Source organism: Camarhynchus parvulus, chromosome 27, assembly GCF_901933205.1.
Source record: "Camarhynchus parvulus chromosome 27, STF_HiC, whole genome shotgun sequence".
Taxonomy (NCBI): Eukaryota; Metazoa; Chordata; class Aves; order Passeriformes; family Thraupidae; genus Camarhynchus; species Camarhynchus parvulus.
Window position 1 is genome coordinate 3,435,886 of NC_044597.1, and position 19,668 is coordinate 3,455,553.

Genomic DNA, 19,668 nt, shown 5'->3' on the forward strand with positions numbered 1-19,668 from the left:
ACTGGGAATGGGCTCCAGTCCCCTTGGGGTTGGCGGTAACTGGGAGGGGACACCCTGGCACAGGTCTCCATGTCAGTGAGGTCTGTGTTTTGGTCCCAGAACCCAGTGCGGCCAGTATATCCCAGTGCCAGGTCTTGATCAGTGTATTCCTGTGGGTTCCTGACGCATTCCCAATATATCCCTGTGATTCCCAGTGTATCCCAGTGGATGTCGAAGGTCTGTCCAGTGTATCCCAGTGATTCCCAGTGTATCCAATGTCTGTCCAGTGTATCCCAGTGTGTGTGATCCCAGTGCATGTCCAGGCTCTGCCCAGTGCCCCAGTCCAACGGGTCCCAGTGAATCCCTGGGGCTTGCACAGTTTCTAGCAGTACTTCAGTGGGTTCAGTGGGTCTGTCCAGTGTATTCCAGTGTGTGTCGGGGTTTCCCAGTGTATCCCAGTGTAGGCCAGTATGTCCCAGTGTGTCCCACTATGTCCCACTATGTCCCGTCGACAACGGCGCCGCCTCGGCGCCCTCCCTCCCGCTTCTCTATTGGTCGATCCCGCTGCCAATCTCACCGCTCCCCCTCCCGACTGGCCGGTTTGAACGCGCGGTGCGGCTTCTGATTGGTCAGAGCCGGGCGGGGGGGGCAGAGCGCTAGCCGTGTGTCCGCCCCCGCACTGCGATTGGCAGAGCGCAGGGAGCCGCGGGCGCGGATTGGCTGCGCGTTTCGGCGGGACGAGCGGAGGTTTGAAGGGGACGTTGGCGCCGCCATCACCGCCTCAGCCGCTATCGCCGCTGCCACCGCCGCTGCCATCGCCATGGAGCTCTCGCAGCCCCAGTCGCCCCTCCGGGTACGTCCTGCGACCGCTGCTCCCGACTCTGTGGGGCTTCGTGATCCCCCGCCACACCGTCCCCTCAGGGTCTCAGGCACCCGCAAGTTCTCCGGGGTCCGCCCTCAGCATCTCCCCGTGTCCTTCACAGCCCCCCTTGGGTCTCCTCAGGGTCTCCCCGGGCTCCTCTCTCTGCCTTTTCCCAGCCCTCCCCCTCCTCAGATTCCCCGCCCTCTGCGATTGCTGTTCTCTTCCATTCCCCGACCTGGCCCCTTCGTGTTCCCCCTGTGCTCCCCTCACCGCTGCCGCCTGTCCCCCCACAGCCCGCCAACGAGAACATCGTGGTGGGCAAGCCCGATGGCCCCAAGAAGCTCTCGGTGGAGCACATCTACCAGAAAAAGACGCAGCTGGAGCACATCCTGCTCCGGCCAGACACCTACATCGGCTCCGTGGAGCTCGTTACCCAGGTAGGAGCATGGCTGAGCCCCCCGAGCACCTCGGGGCAGGCGGGGAGTCTTTAGCAGCTGTTTACAAAGCACAGAACATCTGCTTATCTATCACAAATGGCACAAAAGAGGGGCTGTACCTGGGCACTTACAAATTCCTTTTTTTTTTTTTTTCAGCAAATGTGGGTTTATGATGAAGGCATTGGCCTCAACTGCAGAGATGTGACCTTTGTGCCTGGCTTGTACAAAATCTTTGATGAGATTCTGGGTAAGCTGATAGATCCATTGAGTCAGTGAGTGATGGGTTATTAACGGGGGTTGAATGGAAGAAACTGGAGCAAACATAAATTATCAAGAACTTATTGGCACTGCTCAATAGCAAGCTATTCATGAGAAACAAACGAAAAGAAAAATTTCAAAACTCCAATTACAAACCTGATTTCGTTCTGCCCAAAATTCTCCCTTTTATGTCAATGGTTGCACTGGCGGAATTCAGAGGTCATTTCCAACCTTTATAACTCCGTGATAACTTGTACTCCTCTTTGTAATTTGCAAAATGTTTTGCAAATTTTGCAAAAATTTTTGAAAAATTTCAAACCTCCAGTTAGAAACCTGATTTCGTTCTGCCCAAAATTCTCCCTTTTATGTCAATGGTTGCACTGGAGGAATTCGGAGGTCATTTCCAACCTTCATAATTCCATGACAACTTGAACTCCTCTTTGTCATTTGCAAAATATTTTCATGCTGAGGTTATTATTAGTAACACTGTAGTGAGTTTTCATGTTCATTCTACTGGAACACTTCATGGTTCATAGTTTTCCCATAGTTTTTTATTAATTGAGAATGTAATAAAAAAACAATATTCTCTTTCCTTTCTAGTCAATGCCGCAGACAACAAGCAGAGGGATAAAAACATGTCGTGCATTAAAGTCACAATTGATGTGTAAGTTTGGCTTCGTTGTTTTTGGTTCCCTTCAGCTGTTCTGCAAAGCTGAGGTGGCACTGCAGGGCTGTGGGGCTGATCCAAGATAGCCCAAATTTAATTCATCAGTTGTGAAAGCCTTTCTCTCTGCTTAGTGCCCTGGTCTCTCACAGAGGGCTGACTGGGGAAACAGCTGCTCCTTCGTTGCTGTGGTTTTCCACCTCTTCCTCTCCCTGTTTATCCTGATTGAGCACAGACAGGGGTTTGGTGTGTGGGTCCATTTCAGAGCCAGCATGTGCAGATCTGGGCATTTCTGTGTTGCCTGTCCCCCCTCTGCTGGCAGCTGCTGCACTTGCTGAGCACAGATTTGTTCCTGGTGAAATGGTGCCTTTCCCCAGAGCCTTTTGGTGACTTCTTTCTTATCTCAGCCATTTGCAGCCTTAAAAACAGACTTTTCTTTCCCTCTCCAGAGAGAATAACACAATCAGTGTGTGGAACAATGGGAAAGGTATCCCAGTTGTTGAACACAAAGTGGAGAAGGTCTATGTGCCTGCTCTGATCTTTGGACAGCTGCTGACATCCAGCAACTACGATGACAATGAGAAGAAAGTCACAGGTGAGGAAGGCTCAGATATGTACTAATATCTCTGAGCAGCTCTAAGCATGTGACCTGAACTAGAAAGGGCAGGAAGGGGGTCCTTGATGCAGTGTGAAAACTGAAAAGGGGGAAATTTAGGTGAGATATATGGAAGAAATTCCTCTCTGTGAGTGTGGTGAGGCCCTGGCACAGGTTGCCCAGAGAAGCTGTGGCTGCCCCATCCCTGGAAGTGTCTAAAGCCAGGTTGGACAGGGCTTGAAGCAATCTGGGCTTTAAGGTCCCTTCCAACCCAAACCATTCTGTGATTCTATGAAAATGACGTTCTGAATCTATCAGAGAAGTCTCTGTGCTCTGTTTAATCATAATAACAGTGCAAACATGGGAAAATTGTCTTTGAATATTCTCTTGAACCCTAATTAAATCAAAGTTTGTAGCTGCATACTGAACTTGTTGAATATTGTTGCTTGTTGACAGTTGTCTTTGGATTGGGTGGACGTTGACAAACTCCAGTTAGTCTTGGATTCTTTTAGATAGTTTTGGACAAAGAGAATAACACAAGTCTGTGTTCCTTCTAATTCCAGGGGGGAGAAATGGTTATGGAGCCAAACTGTGCAACATATTCAGCACAAAATTTACTGTGGAAACTGGATGTCGTGAATACAAAAAGTTATTCAAGCAGGTAGGAGCACTTTTCTTTCCAAGGAGTTTATACCTGAGGTTTTCAAATGAGACCCTCAGGTTTTGCTTCAAAACTAGTTCAGTGTGATTAGAGTAAATTTGACCCACAAAATGTAATTCAAAGGAATAATGAAATTAGCAGACAACATTAGAATCTGGTTTTTAACCAGAATTTTTGTTTAATTTAAAGATATCTAAATACATAAACTATCTCACTGCTTTTAGAAACTAAGGTAGTTATGAGTGTGTGTGTGTTTGACTTGCAACTCACCAAAGCTCCTTTCCTCAGACCTGGACAGACAACATGGGAAAGGCTGGAGAAATGAAGCTGAAATACTTTGATGGAGATGATTACACCTGTGTCACTTTCCAACCTGATCTGTCCAAATTCAAAATGACTGTTCTGGATAAGGACATTGTAGCACTGATGTCTCGAAGAGCTTATGATATTGCTGGATCCACAAAGGATGTCAAAGTTTTCCTGAATGGACAGAGGCTTCCTGTAAGTGAGCATTGAAAAGAAACACAAATATCTGCATTTTTTGTTTTGTGCCATTTAACCAGTGAGATTCTTTTGAGGCCATTCCTGTCATCACACAGAGCAAAGGAACACATGCAGGAGGGATTTTTTGCAGTAGAATGTGAATTAAGTATTTATAGGAGCTATTATCAACCAGTTGTCTGCTCTCATCTGTGTGCAGGTGAAAGGATTCCGCAGCTATGTGGACCTCTATCTGAAGGATAAGGTTGATGAAACTGGGAATGCACTTAAAGTTATCCATGAGGAAGTCAATTCCCGATGGGAAGTGTGCTTGACTTTGAGTGAAAAAGGCTTCCAGCAAGTCAGCTTTGTTAACAGCATTGCCACCACAAAGGTAAACCCTTAGTATGTTTAATTAAACTTGTGCCATATTCTTCAACATGAATATTCTTGGTTATTTGTAAGTGTACACATGTAAGTGAAAAATCATGTTGCAGAGAATGTGCTTAAAGTTTTAAATAGATATTTATAATTTTGTGAGTTTTAGTGGCCTCATTCTCAGGTCCTTGTCCCATTCTCCTCAGGGTGGCAGACACGTTGATTATGTGGCTGACCAGCTCGTGACAAAAATCATTGATGTTGTGAAAAAGAAGAACAAAAATGGAGTTGGAGTGAAGCCTTTCCAGGTACAGTGTCAGAATTTTCCAGGTGGGAAGCACAACTTAAGCATTACTGCAAATTGTAACTTCAGCTTAATGCATAGCTGCATTAATTAATAACACATTTTCATTGTGCAGACAATATATAGAAGATTGCTAATTATAGAAGTCTCATATTGTCCAGTTTAAGCCAATTAACTTCCCTTTGCAAGTCAGTGGAGGTGCACTAAACCTCAGTATCTGTTAGATTACACCTATTGAGGTGGAGGTGCCAATTCCTTGACATCCCAAATCATCTGACACTTCATGAATGTTCATTAGCTGTTCAAAATTAATAAAATATCTGTGAAAATTCCAAACTTTACAGTGCTGAGTGTTCCCTCACTGTACAGTGTGTGATCCTTGTTGTATTTAACTACAGGTGAAGAACCACATGTGGATTTTTGTGAATGCCTTAATTGAAAATCCAACCTTTGACTCTCAGACTAAGGAGAACATGACTCTGCAGGCAAAGAACTTCGGCTCTACCTGTAAACTGAGTGAAAAATTCATTAAGGGTGTAAGTCCTGATGTATATGGGCAGTCAAGATGTCTGTAAAAAATGCATAATAAAAGTTTCTGTCACTGCTGAGGCTTTTCCCACAACTTTGGATTGCGTTTTGTGTTGCAGGCAGTTGGCTGCGGCATTGTTGAAAGTATCCTAAATTGGGTAAAATTTAAAGCTCAGAACCAGCTGAATAAGAAATGTTCAGCTGTGAAACACTCCAAGATTAAGGGTGTTCCTAAACTGGATGATGCCAACGATGCTGGTAAGTGTTTGACATCCTTTGTAACCAGTTCATTGAAAAACAGTTAAAACTTGTTCCTTGAACAAAAGATTTGTCTCTTAAGGAGAAATGAGAAGAGAAAACCTGTCATTATAGTTTTACTCCCATTTTGCAGTCCCATTTACTATGATTATCCCCACTTACTGTGTGCAGTGCCAAAAAAACTGCCTTAAAAGATTATTTATACTTGTTCAGTCGTGAATGTGCAGCCTTGGATTTCATTTCTTAAGTAGAAAACTGACTCAATTTTCTTCTTTTTTAGGCAGCAAGAATTCTTTAGATTGTACACTGATCCTGACTGAGGGAGACTCAGCCAAAACTCTGGCTGTCTCTGGTCTGGGAGTGGTTGGTAGAGACAAATATGGAGTATTTCCTCTTCGTGGGAAAATCCTCAATGTCAGGGAAGCTTCTCACAAGCAGGTTGGTTGGAAAATGGTTACAGTTACTTGGTGCAAGGTGTGGTGTGATTTGTGCAATGAGTCGGTGCAGCTGCACCTGGAGCACTGGAACTCCAAGGAGCAGTGTCTTAAACACTTCCCTAAGCTTGAGCCTGCTTCACTGGTTAAGTAGGAATATTGATTAAGTCTTGTTCAGTGATTTGCCTGAGGGGATAATATTCATGTTGTGGATTGGGAAATGTTTTGAATTATCTAGAGTAATTTAACCATTAGAAATTACAAGTTTCTAAACAGCAAAAAAACCCCAGCAGGACAGAACTCAGCCAATGATTCACTTATTACACTTTCTTTAGCTACATTTTGAGTCTGAAAGACAAGTTTTCATTCTGTGTGATCTCTTTCAGATTATGGAAAATGCTGAAATCAACAACATCATCAAGATTGTGGGTTTGCAGTATAAAAAGAACTATGAAGATCAAGAATCTTTAAAAAGTCTTCGCTATGGAAAGATTATGATCATGACAGATCAGGTTAGGTTCAATAAAATTGAAAGTTGGGAGAGGATAATAATTAGCACTTAAATAAAAAGATAGGAAGAAAATATTTGTCTACGTGCTGCTATTGTTGTACCTAATTCTCTGTGTTTCTTTTTCCAATTTTACATTTTTGTGGATCATAATGTCTTTTCAGCCACAAAAAAAGTAAAATGGTGGGTTACATCAAACAGCTAAACATTTTCTCTCCATTCTGCTGATTCAAAGTCTTTGACCAGTTCTTGACACCTTTTTTCACCAAGAATACCTTTTCTGTTTCTCTTAATTTTCGGCAATTAACACATGGTCACCTTTTTAGAGGTGAAAGTTAATAGGGTCAGTTAGCTGGAATTCCAGAATCATTTACTATTAAGCTAACAATTGTCATTTCCATCATTCTATGATAAAATATGGTTTGTTTTTTTATTTTAAAATTCAGGATCAGGATGGATCACACATCAAAGGTTTGCTGATAAACTTCATCCATCACAATTGGCCATCTCTTTTAAGACACAATTTTTTGGAGGAATTCATTACTCCCATCATAAAGGTGAGGGGTGGAGGAGGATGAGGTGGATGACTGAGGATGCATTGCCCAAAAATGCCTTTCATTTCACTGTTAAAATGTTTGTCCATTGTAGGCCTTTAAAAACAAAGAAGAAATTGCATTCTACAGCATTCCTGAGTTTGAAGAATGGAAAGCCAATACACAGAACTACAACTCATGGAAAATCAAGTACTACAAAGGTTTGTAAAAACTTAAGGTGGTGAAACTGATCCAAGTGATGATTTGATGCAGTCAATCCTGCTTTGCAGAAAGGATTTGGACTGGGTATCCTCCAAGTCTCTTCCCTCCTATGATATTCCAATTAGATTTCAGATATCTACAGGAATTACATCTCGTTTTGAAATAACTTAAATTTTCAGTGGGTCATCTTCACACTGTATGTTCATATGATGCATCACAAAAACTGGACATAGCAAAATATTTCTTTGAATTGGAACTTAATTTAGGCAAAAACTCATTAGGATTCCCTCTCCTGTCCCTGCAGGTTTGGGTACCAGCACGTCAAAGGAGGCCAAAGAATACTTTGCAGATATGGCAAAACACCGAATTGGCTTCAAATATTCTGGGCCTGAAGATGATGCTGCGATCACCCTGGTAACTAACACTTGATTTAATTGCTGACTTACTACCTTTGGTATTTCACCTTGTAGAGTGCTCTGTATTTTCTCTTAAAATGCTCTTGGAGGCCTTTGGGCTGGAGACAATCTCTGTGTTACCAAGGCTACAGCTTTAGTTGAACCAGGAGCAGCGAATCTGCCCCTCAACCTGAGGGCAAGAGTACCCTTTTAGTGATGGGCTTTAAATATAGCTTGGAACAAACTGATCACTACAAACCAATTGACATTTTCAGACACAATAGTAAATATTCCTTCAACATTTTTCTGTGTATTCTGGTGCATTTTTTTCCAAGTTAAAACTCCCCTTCCTCCCCCAGTGCAAAGCAGTGGATTAAAATAGTCCTTATTTCTGTGAACTTCACCTTAGCTGGTCTTTGATTCTTAAATATTCAGAGTTGTTAGGCAATGTCAAAAAATCAAAATTTTCCCCAAAATATTTATTTCCCCTCAAATCTGCTTTACTCATCTGTTATTTTATTAAAAATCTATAAATTTAAACCTAACTACTCTGTCTTCTACAGAGTGCTGGAAATTATGCTCTTAATATGTTTAGCTACAGAACCCTTTTATTGCATTTCTCGGGCTCTTAAATCAGCCTGTTTAGCATGTTGTTCTCCTGGGTAAGCTCTTCCTTTTTCTCAAGTGATCCAATAGTGCACAACCACAGAATGTTCTGGAATTGAGTTACTTTTCATTTTGTAACATGCAGGCCTTTAGCAAGAAGAAGATAGAAGAGCGAAAGGAGTGGCTGACTAATTTCATGGAGGATAGAAGACAACGGAAGCTGCACGGTCTACCAGAGGTAAAAGGTTTATGTTTATAAGGAAACTGGTTTTCCAGCCTCTGCCTGGGGCTGTTCTCAGCTTCATCCCAGCACACCAGAGCTGCACACAGCTCAGTCAGTGAGTCAGGTCCGGATTATAGAACGTTGAAAATGTGTCAGGATTTTGCAGAGCAGCTTCTTCTTTCATCTTATCAGTGTAGCCTCATTGTCAATTATCCAACTGTCAACTTCATTTTTAACTCTCATCTTTCAAGTCGCTGTATCAATAGGAAAATGATAACACAAGCAGAGGCAAATGAAGTCTTTATTTCCACCAAAATGGTGGAAATAATGCATCCTGGGAAGTGTTTCCCTTTGCCATGCAAAGGGTGTCATCACTAGAGCTGTATTTAGCTGGTCTTACAAGGAGTTCCCATTTCAGTGAAACTAGCCAAGAAACTGATTAGGCCCTGTTAAAATTAAGGCAATCTTCTCTCTGTTTTTTTTGTTAGGAATACCTGTATGGGAAAAACACTGATTACCTGACATACAATGACTTCATCAACAAGGAGTTAGTGCTGTTCTCAAACTCAGATAATGAGAGATCAATCCCATCACTGGTTGATGGTAAGTGCTTTCCAAGTCATGATTCTGCATGGTGTATTCCCAGAACTGAGGAAATGGGTGTTTGATGTCTCAACCTGCTGAGGTGTCAGGGTCAGCATCCTGAACTCTGTTTTCTGCTAAGAGTTTTTTCATCAGTGGATGAAATGTCTTGTCCATTTTGTAGTATATTATTGCCGGTACCTTTACTTAGCTGGTACAGAATCTTTAAGTAGTTCTTGCATCTCTAGAGAGCCAAGTGCATCACATCACATGTTCTAACCACGAGGTCTTTTCTATTTTCACGCAGGTTTGAAGCCAGGCCAGAGGAAGGTTTTGTTCACCTGTTTCAAACGGAACGATAAGCGGGAGGTGAAGGTTGCTCAGCTGGCTGGTTCTGTAGCTGAGATGTCCTCATACCATCATGGTGAGGTAAGAACCTGCCTGGGTGTGCAAAACACTTTAAAGGAAAGGCAAAAAGCCCTTCTGTTGATGTGAGTTACAATGCCTCTAAAGCAGAATTAGATGTTTGAGTGTGTACACCAAAGGGAAGTTGCTGTTTAGCTGTTTCCACAATTAATTCTTCGGTATTAATTTAATCTGATGTTGGTCACTCTGCCTCTCCTGTCTGGACTTTGTGGGAGCACAGTTCATTCAAAAAATGGAACAAGAAAACCCTACTTCATTTGTGAAGGACTTAGGCAGATGTTAATAACCTTTCTGCCTGGGTCAGGAAAAGTTAAACACTACCAACAAGGTTCTCTGTGGAGACTGACAGAATCTTTCACTGGAGGTTTCAGAGCAGGTAGACAGCAATAGATAGAGACATGGGTCACTAGAACATTTCAGATGGTCTTGGGATGCATTTTCCTTGAGTTTCCTCCAGTATTTCATCAACTGAGTTTATTCTCTGTATCAGTTAAGTTCTTGGTGTGAATGTTGCCTTACTTTGTCCATCCCCTGAACCATTCTGCATTGCACAGCTTTGCACCTCCTTTATTGCAGGCTGCACTGATGATGACCATCATTAACTTGGCTCAAAACTTTGTGGGCAGCAACAACCTCAACTTGCTCCAGCCCATTGGTCAGTTTGGCACGAGGCTGCACGGAGGCAAAGACTCTGCCAGCCCTCGATATATCTTCACCATGCTCAGGTCAGCATTCTAAAGTTCTTACTGTACTAAAGGACTCAATTTTACAGCAATTAGAATGGAAAACAAATTGGATTTTTCCCTTTAAAACTTTGGGCTATACTTGCATGCTCAGAGTAGCAACACTTGAAGTGAGATTCAGGTGCTGGGTTTCATTATGGAAATGTGGCCATCAGCACAGAGAATATGGAAATGGAAGCAGAACCAAAGGGAGAGTTTTGGGTGGGATAATAAAAATTAAGGAGGGTTTTTTTGCATGGCAGTCATGTTCTGTAACAAGAATTTGGGTTTAAATTCCCTTCTCTGTTCCAGTCCCCTGGCACGCCTGGTGTTCCCACCAATGGATGACAACATCCTGAGGTTCCTCTATGATGACAACCAGCGTGTGGAGCCAGAGTGGTACATGCCCATCATTCCAATGGTGCTGGTCAATGGGGCTGAAGGGATTGGCACTGGCTGGGCCTGTAAAATCCCCAACTTTGATATCAGGGAAGTTGTTAACAATATCCGTCGGCTCATGGATGGAGAAGAGCCACTGCCAATGGTAAATAATATAATTTAAAAACAAATGTCTTGCTTGTTAGTTTATTGAGCTCATATTGAGCATTTTATGGGCATACTTTAAAAAAGAGACATCCACACAAAGCTGAATCCAGTGTTTTTTCTCCTCAGCTTCCCAGTTACAAGAATTTCAAAGGCACCATAGATGAGCTGGGGCCTAATCAGTATGTGATAAGTGGTGAAGTGTCCATCCTTGATTCTACAACCATCGAGATCACTGAGCTGCCTGTCAGAACATGGACGCAGGTAATAAACAGGGAATCTGCTCTGGGAATGTACAGTTTGCTCTTTAAAGCAAAAAGTGAGTAGTGGTCTTTGGATCTGACTTTGTTTTTTTCCTCAGACATATAAAGAGCAGGTTCTGGAGCCGATGTTGAATGGGACTGAGAAGACCCCCCCTCTAATCACAGACTACAAAGAATATCACACAGACACCACGGTGAGGTTTGTGGTGAAGATGACTGAAGATAAACTAGCAGAAGCTGAAGCTGTGGGGCTGCATAAGGTCTTCAAACTCCAAACAAGTTTAACGTGCAACTCCATGGTACGTGACAGATTTTGCTGAAGGAATTTCTTGGTTTAACTCAGACTCTGTGGACAGCTGCAGTCGTTGCGTGAAACAAAAATCCTCTTTGGCAGTAACCTATTCACTTTGATTTTTCTGCTGTTACTGGTTTTAAATCAGCTTTCAAAGGTCAAGAGCCTGGCTTAGGAGTGGGTCCAGAGTGGATGGTTTGCCTGAAGGAGGCAAAATGCTCTGAAATCACAGTTTGCAGAGCTCTGTGAGCCAGCAGCAGGGGCACTGAACGTCTGGTTCCTGACAATGTGTGAAGCTTTGATGCGAGATCTTTGTCCCGCACAAGAGCTCTAAGATTCAAATAACCTTAACTCTACTGTTTGTATTCAAGACCACTGAAATTCTAAAATTGTCTCTGCTGCTGTGCTCACAAACTGAAGTAGTTTCTAGAACAACACTGAAATTTGATAATTTGTTGGTTAATAATTCAGTGGTACCATCACACCTGTGTTAGGGGTAACTTTCAGTGGGTTTGGGATCAGTTTTATCATCATAACACCCGTGTTCTTTCATTTTCCTCCAGGTTCTTTTTGACCATGTTGGCTTTCTCAAGAAATACGACTCTCCCCAGGATATTCTTAAGGAGTTCTTTGAACTCCGGCTCCGATATTACAATCTGAGGAAGGAATGGCTCATTGGGATGCTGGGTGCTGAGTCTGCAAAGCTGAGCAACCAGGCTCGCTTCATCCTGGAGAAAATAGATGGCAAAATTGTGATTGGTATGTTGTTCTTGGTGACTGGCATTGGAGCTGGGAGAAATGGGTGATCTCTTGAGCTCTGTCAGCACCCCCTCAGCCCCAGGCTGGTTTTTACAAACCACACCAGGGCTTATCTCTGTTCTTGTGACATCTAAGAGGAAAATGCTTCACAGAGTATCCCTGGTCTGTGTATTATACACATAATACAGACAATGGGATACTAATGCAGCTTTCCTGCTCTGTGTTTGAGAATTTTTGAGAGAATTTTTTAATAGTTCAGCAATAATTCCCATTTATTTCTGATTTGGTAGGAGTAAGAATTAATAATTTGTGGATTTAGAAAGGGGCAGTGTTTGCTGTTAAATGCATTCTTAAGAATCTGTATCTCTCTCCATTATCTTTGTAAACCTCTGCAAAAATACTCCAAATCACGTTCTCAGTGGACTAGGGTTTCAAACTTAGATGATACTCAAGCAGCAGCATCTGAGAATCATGAGCTAGAAAAAGAAGCAGATCTTTGTTCCCAACATTCACATTTTTCAATCAACTTTTCCCCCTCGGTGTAAAAGCCGAGCTGTGTTCCACTGCCTTCACGGCCAGACAACGTGTCATAAGATGCTTTGTGGTTTGTGTCTGAAGGCAGCCCAGTAATCCCAGCAGCTCGAGTCTGTCTGACTGAACTCAGGAAGAGAAATAATTCCCCTGAAATGCATTTTCTTGGGTTTTTTTGTAATAAGTAGTTCCAAGGCTGCCAGAGCTGGTTTCATTTGTATTTGTGTCTCATGGTTGATGGTTTCTGATACCTTAAAAAGGAGCAAATTCCAGCTGAAGCATTTCCAGTGGTTGAGCACTTAGAGCATAAATTTCCTGGGTGATGTCTAATGAGGTGCAAGCTATACCAAGCTATCAAGGGTTTCTCTCTCCACCTGATGTTTATACTATCATACCTTTTTTCCCCAAGTTCAAAAACTACTTAAAACAGGGAAATGCATGTATGGAAACAAAGAAAAATATTAACACTGTTTTGGCTGGTACAGGAGCAATGCTTCCCTGACAAATCTCCTGCTAAATAGGAGCTTTTCAGGTGTTGTTCAGGCTTTTCCACATGTCCCAGCTGTGATGTGGAAAGGCTGGTTTGGAGCTCTGTAAGATGCTGAGCAGCTACAACCACAGGATCCAAACTGTAAAGATCATCTGTCACTCCTAACAGCCACTGGCAGTGGGCATTGCGTGACAATTCTGAAATGTCTGTTTGCAGAAAACAAACCCAAGAAAGAGCTGATTCAAGTTCTCATCCAGAGAGGGTATGAGTCTGATCCAGTGAAGGCTTGGAAGGAGGCTCAGAACAAGGTAATGCCTCAGTCATCCTCTGAATATGCCCAAACTGGCCCTGAGCTCTGAGGCTTTGTAATCCTTAGAGAGGCCCAAGTTGCTTTTCAATTAGCAGGATTCCAAGAGCTTCCGTGTTTGATCAGTAGCCCTACCCATGTGTGTCAGGGTTTTTGTTGACTATGTTTGTTTCAAATCCACATTTAGGATGAAGAGGAGGGGGAGGAGGAAGAAGAGAATGACAAAGAATCAGCTGCAGCCTCTGGCCCAGACTTCAACTACCTGCTGAACATGCCCCTGTGGTATCTGACCAAGGAGAAGAAAGATGAGCTCTGCAAGCAGAGGGACAATAAAGTATGTGCCTTCCTTTCCTTATAAAAGCATTATATTTACAATATATTATGTGTTATACAGTTTATTTTTGGCTGGTGGATTGCAATGTGTTATTAATGATTATCTGTGATTCCCTTTAGGAAAAGGAGCTGGAAAACCTTAAGAGGAAGAGTCCCTCTGACCTGTGGAAGGAAGACCTTGCTGCCTTCATCGAAGAACTCGATGTATGTCAATGCTCAGTGCAGAAAATCAACTCCCTCATCTTCTCCACCAGCCCTTTATTGACTTTTGTATTTTTTTGTGTTATTTTATGTTCCCCTCTGCAGGTAGTGGAGGCCAAGCAAGCACAGGATGAGAGTGCAGGGATTGTTGGCAAACCTCTGAAGGTGAAAGGAGGGAAAGCAAAGGTGAAGAAGGCCCAGCTGGCAGAAGTAATGCCATCCCCTCATGGCATCAGGGTTGTTCCTCGGATCACTGCTGAGATGAAGGCAGAGGCAGAGAAGAAAACTAAGAAGAAAGTAAAGGTAAAGGAATATTCCAAATGCTCCATCTTCCTTTACACCCTCTTCAATAGAGTCCTAAAGAATGTGAATCCTTGTTAGCTGGACTTGTCCTGTTGAAGCAGTTGTTCAAGGAGAGGGACAGGACCCAATCCTGAGGATTTGGGGAACACTGGGAATAGGGGTATCTCAGTGTGAAGGAGAACAGACTCACATATCAGGAGGTGGCTTAGAGGGAAATTTTTGGCACATTGCACTGCCAGGGATGGGCTGGTAGCTCAGTAAGGGGGGTGGATGCAAGTAAGGTTGTTCCAGGTGTCTTGGGAATTTGATAAACCCTCTAGCAGGCAGGAAGCACAGCCAGTACATTCCCTTCTCCAGAACAGCCTTTACATATCCTGCAATGCTTTCACCCACTTAATGCCATCATTGTTCTCTGTATCAAGGAGATAAAAAAGATTGAACTCTTTTTATAGGACTAGTTGAAATTGTCTCATTCAGCCATTTCCAACAGAGAGATATAACCCATCCCTTCACCTGTTTGACCCTGGAAGCCAACACAGGTCACTCTTTTCCTCCACATGATTCCACCCAACAGTTTTTCCAAATAATTCTTGCTTTTGTTTTTATCCCACCCTGTCCTATCCTGCATCCCCATCCCCCCTAGAGCCAGCAGCAGGACCAGAGTGCTCAGGAGTGGGGCCAGAGTTCCTGTTTTTGTTCATGTTGGATTTTGCCTTTTTAGTCACCTGATTTGGGGGCAGATCCTGTCCAATTTATAGGTCCTGTCTGTAATCAATTGTACACACAGTTTATTTTACAGACTTAGATTTCTTGTACCACTACTTTTACATGGCTAAAATAAGCAGCTCCTTCCTCCATTACCCCATGTGCCTCTTCTCTGTGAGCTGACTCACTGTTTGGTATCTGCTTGCATCTGCAGAGTGAAAAAACTGAATTTGATGAGAATCAGGATGAAAACACATCCGGAGAGAAGGAGACTGCAGGCCTGAAGAAGAGATTAGCACAGAAGCTGAAGACTGAGCAAGGTAAATGCTTTGATGTTATTCCCTCCAAGGAAAAGAGGGAAAGGGTTGTCAGTTTGGTTATCTGACCTCTTCCTGAAGGTGGTGAGCAACACCTAGGATCAGTAATTTTGGAAAAACTGGGTGAGAAAGTGATCCTGGGTAACAGTCAAGCAGGATAGATTCCTATTTCTCTTTGTTTAAGCCAGAATCCTCTGAATTCAGTGTATTTCTAAGCTGAGCTTGAACTGCTGAGCCTGAACTATATATACATGGAAGTTTGCTGGTTCATCCTGCTTCCCAATATTTTTCAGGAGCTAAGAGACAGGCCACTCTGCCTTTCAAGCCATTAAAGAAAACCAAGAAACGAAATCCTTGGTCTGACTCAGGGTCTGATTCAGAGTCTGACTTTGAAGCACCTCCTCAAAGAGAGCGAGTGGTTCGCCAGGCAGCAGGTGAGTGAGGACATGGATGCAGGAGAAGGATGGTCCTCCTTGTGGGGACTAGATAGGGACCTCCCAGAGCCTCAGATCACATTTAGAAATCATCTTTAAAGGGCTTCTTTATTTTACTATTCAATATTTCTACCATTTGTGCACATTTTCAAGGAAAAACAGAAATGGGCAACTAGAGAAATATGGCTATTTGGTTTAATTACACAACTGTCTTGGCACATTAAATGTGTTGTGGGTGAGGTTGGAAGACTCCAAATGACAGAACACACTTGTCATTTGGAGTCTTCTCCCTGGCAGACTCAGCATCTGCTTGTTTTTATTCAAATCTTTATTTTTTAATAACTGTAGCTAAAATATTGAAAAATAAACTGAGCTGCATATTGCCAAATGTGTAAAATAACACATCTGTGTTCTTCCATCAGCCAAAGTCAAGCCCATGGTCATTTCGGACTCAAATCACTCCAGCTCAGATGAGGACTCTGAATTCCAGGGTGACAGTGAAGGCAACTCTGAATCGGACACAAACTCTAAGAAAAAGGCTCCTCCCAAGCCCAAACCTGCTCCCAAGTGAGTATTTTTCCATAATCACTGGAAATTGTGCTTAATGCTACACAGAAGTTAAAAGGCTTTTTTTTTTTTATTCCCCTATTTAGTGCCTCATAAACTGAATTAAAAACTTGGGGTTTTGTTTTCCAGGGAAACCAGTGAAAAAGCAGCAAAAGCTCCCAAGCAAAAGGCAGTGCCAACTGCTGTTCCTGGTGAGTGTGAGACCTCTTAAACCACGTGGATTGCTCTATAATCCCTCAGCAATGCACAGAGAAGAGCAGAGGGGGTAATTTGGCTGTTTCAGGCTGACTTTTTGCTTTCCTTTATCCCATTCCAGTCCAAGATGTCCCTGAGGACAAGGTGAGCCAAGCTCCTGCAGCTCCATCCGTGCCAGTGCCGAGCACCAAGGCTGTGCCCAAAAAACCTGTAGCAGCCAAGAAGGCTGGAGCCACCAAGGGTAAGGACAGCTCAGCAACATCAGTTTTAGAGAACAATTATAATTCCTGTGGGAAACAATCCCAGTGATTTCACTTGGCGTTCCAGGGCCTGGGCAACTGGAGTTTGCATTTCAGCAAAGATCTGAGGTTTGTGGCAGAGGTTCTCTGGTTGTCATGTTTGAGGTCTGTTTCCAAACATATCGTGTTCTAGTTCATGTTGGACATGCTAGGAGGGAGGGAATTTTAGTTTGGGAACAGGAAAAGTGAATGCTTCCTACAGTGCTATGTAATACTTGGCAGGGATAATCCGAGTGGAATTTGTGTCTTGCAGTCAATGTCCTACTTTGTGTCTTTTTGGGAAGAAAGCAGGCAAGCTTTTGGGGGTAGTTTGATCTCTTCAATGCTGGATCCATCTCATCCATCTCCAGCATTTGACTCAGGGGTTTTTAAACCCCAGACTTTGACACTTTTTTTGTATATTCCAAACGGAATCAACTCTGTGTTGATCCCAGGAAAATAGTGTTACTTCCACTCCTAAATTGAGAAAGCATGTTATCACTTAGAAATGGCCTGAAATGAGCTGAACTGGAAGCTGTGCTTCCAGATGCTCTTTTAAAAAGTGAAAATATAGGTAAGAAGGAATGAGTTGAGTGTTTGGGAAATTCCTTCCTTGCTGTGCAGGATTTTGAAGGTCTGAGATGGCTTCTGGAGCCTTGAGAGATCAAGACTTTTCAATCTGAAATAGTCTGTAAATTGCTTTGGGGACGCTTTAATTTGATCCTCTAAATGTAGCAGAACTGAGCAGATAAACAACCTCATTCCTCACCATCTGTGGAAGAGAGATCTTTCTAGAAAACCCAGCTTCAAACGGAGCCGACCTGTGCGCTGACCCCGCGGCAGCACGGAGCCTGTTTCTGTTGGAAGTAATTCCCAAACTGGGAAGGAGAGAGCAGCGAAACAGGGGTTTAACACCACATTCTGTTCCAGACAACCAGCCCTCCATCATGGATATCCTGGCCAAGAAAAAGGCTGCACCCAAAGCCAAGCCAGCAGCCAAGGAGGGACCCCTGCGTGCCGAGGGTGACAACGCCAAGGGGAGGAAAGCTGTGAAGAGGCAGCCAAGCTTTTTGGATTCGGATTCCGATTCGGATTTTGGCTCCAAGCCTGCCAAATCTGTTGTATCAAAGGTTTGTGCAACGAGGGAACCTCAGAGTGTGGGGTGGGTTCTTCTGTCAGGAAATGCTGGTGGAGGTTGAACCTCTAACTAGGTATGGGGAAGAGGAGGGTTATAGAATCATGGAATATTCAGAGCTGGAAGTGACCCACAAGGATCAGAGTCCAACTCCCAGTCCTGCACCCCAGCAATCCCACCACGTGCCTGAGAGCATTGTCCAAACACTCCTGGAGCTGTGTCAGCCTTGGGGCTGTGACCATGCCCTGGGGAGCCTGGGCAGTGCCCAGCCACCCTCTGGGATAAGAACATTTCCCCCATAAGGGTCAGACACCCCAGATCCTTGGTCTGCTCCCACTGTCCCCATGGCACAGCAGGTGTGTGGTGCTCATCATATTCCCTGGGGGTGCTCAGCTCATGATTCCTTTCCTGCTTTCCCTCCAGAAATCCAAGGTACAGGAAGACACCTTCACCATTGACTCTGGTGACAAAAGCCCTGCACCTCAGCCCCGTGCCAGGCCTGGCCGTGCCAAAAAACCCGTCCAGTACCTGGAGGAGTCCTCTGAGGATGACTTGTTTTGAGTTCTTAGGAAAATTTTAAACTCCAGATCCACAATAACCCTTCAGCAGTGCTCCAGAGCTCCCACCAAAGACCATCTCAGCCTAGGAAATCTTCATCAAATGTGAGCCACTCCAAAACTGTTCATTACTGGTGAACACAGCTCGTTTTTTCTTTGGTTTTAGGTAAGTTAGATTTGTTTAAACAGGAACATCCCCTTTTTGGTGAACACTGGAGCCACGTGCCCAGCAAGTGCTGCCACACTTCCCTCTTCCCCATTATTTGACACTTTGTGGTCATTTTAGTGTTAAAGTTGATTTTAGAACATGCCAAATCCTTTAAAATTTATACATCCCCCTTATAGTACTAAAATACATCAATTTTTAATTCTACCACCCAACACAGGTGAGCTGGAGTCATTTTTCCAGCACTATTCCTTCACTATGTAAATATTTCTGTGTTTGTTCTTGTCCTGAGTTTGTTTGTTTAAGTATTTGTCTAATAAAAGTGTTTGTACTTATTTTCTTCACTTCACCATGGGTTTTTTGGGAAATAACAACTGCAGAGCTTGTGCCAAGCTCTCCCTCTGTCAGAGCAAAGGGCTTGGCACACGCTCTGGGGGTGCTGGGCTGGTTGGCCACTTCCCCACTGGCTGTGGCCACTGTGGCTCCACAGCTGAATTCTTGTGAACACCCCTGTGGTCCCCAGCACGGGGGGAGCTGCTTGCCCAGAGCTGCTGTGGTTGCCCCATCCCTGGAAGTGTCCAGTGCCAGGCTGGAACAACCTGGTGTAGTGGAAGGTGTCCCTGTCTATGGAAGGGGATGGGACTGGATGAGCTCTAAGCTCCCTTCCCATCCAAACCATTCCATGATTCCATGAAAGCCCAGGGCCCCCCGTGCTATCGGTGCTTTGCTGGAACCCGGTCAAGTGTGGAAAGCTCTGTCAGATTTTCCACTGGCTCTGGAGAGCGTCTCCGGCGCGTCCCCTGCGCGGGCCGGGCTATTTACAGCTCCTCTTGCTGCACAACACCCATGACAGAGCCACGGGTGGGCTGTGGGGCTGCTCTCTGAGCTCTGGCATCACCCTCAGGTGCATGGAGAGCTCTGGGAACACAGAGTGGAGCACGGAGTCCATACCAGGAGTTTCCCATCCCAAAACTTTGGATGGGGTGCTGGGGTGTTGTTGGATGAGAGCTGGGCTCTGGGGCATCAGGTACTTACCCACCCTGGGCATTGCATCAGGGGGGTCTGAGGGTGACCTGTGCTGTCCTGGGCTCTGCTCCCATTACTGCAAAGGGGATTTGAGGGCTCACCAAATGCTGGCAGGAGCCCTGGCTGTGCCACGCAGGATTTTGTAGGGATTAGTCTACACGTGCCAGAGCTGGGGACAACCTGGGAAGATCCATGGGACCCCCAACAGCCC

General features: G+C 44.1%; 1 protein-coding gene across 1 annotated transcript; it reads left to right on the top strand.

Annotated features, from left to right (window-relative positions):
- Positions 1 to 709: 709 nt before the first annotated feature.
- On the top strand, positions 710 to 18,766 carry TOP2A (DNA topoisomerase II alpha). The gene is made up of 35 exons (XM_030966084.1): positions 710 to 832; positions 1,135 to 1,278; positions 1,435 to 1,525; positions 2,137 to 2,200; positions 2,650 to 2,795; positions 3,359 to 3,456; positions 3,745 to 3,957; positions 4,157 to 4,330; positions 4,521 to 4,622; positions 5,017 to 5,154; positions 5,266 to 5,404; positions 5,685 to 5,842; positions 6,225 to 6,350; positions 6,793 to 6,903; positions 6,995 to 7,100; positions 7,406 to 7,515; positions 8,248 to 8,340; positions 8,814 to 8,928; positions 9,215 to 9,336; positions 9,910 to 10,058; positions 10,368 to 10,599; positions 10,728 to 10,862; positions 10,960 to 11,160; positions 11,717 to 11,912; positions 13,150 to 13,241; positions 13,428 to 13,574; positions 13,694 to 13,777; positions 13,880 to 14,077; positions 14,997 to 15,102; positions 15,393 to 15,533; positions 15,956 to 16,100; positions 16,230 to 16,291; positions 16,417 to 16,536; positions 17,504 to 17,703; positions 18,132 to 18,766. Exons 1-35 carry the CDS (start codon positions 800 to 802, stop codon positions 18,267 to 18,269), a joined length of 4,629 nt encoding a protein of 1,542 aa, XP_030821944.1. The 5' UTR covers positions 710 to 799; the 3' UTR covers positions 18,270 to 18,766.
- The last annotated feature ends 902 nt before the right edge of the window (positions 18,767 to 19,668 follow it).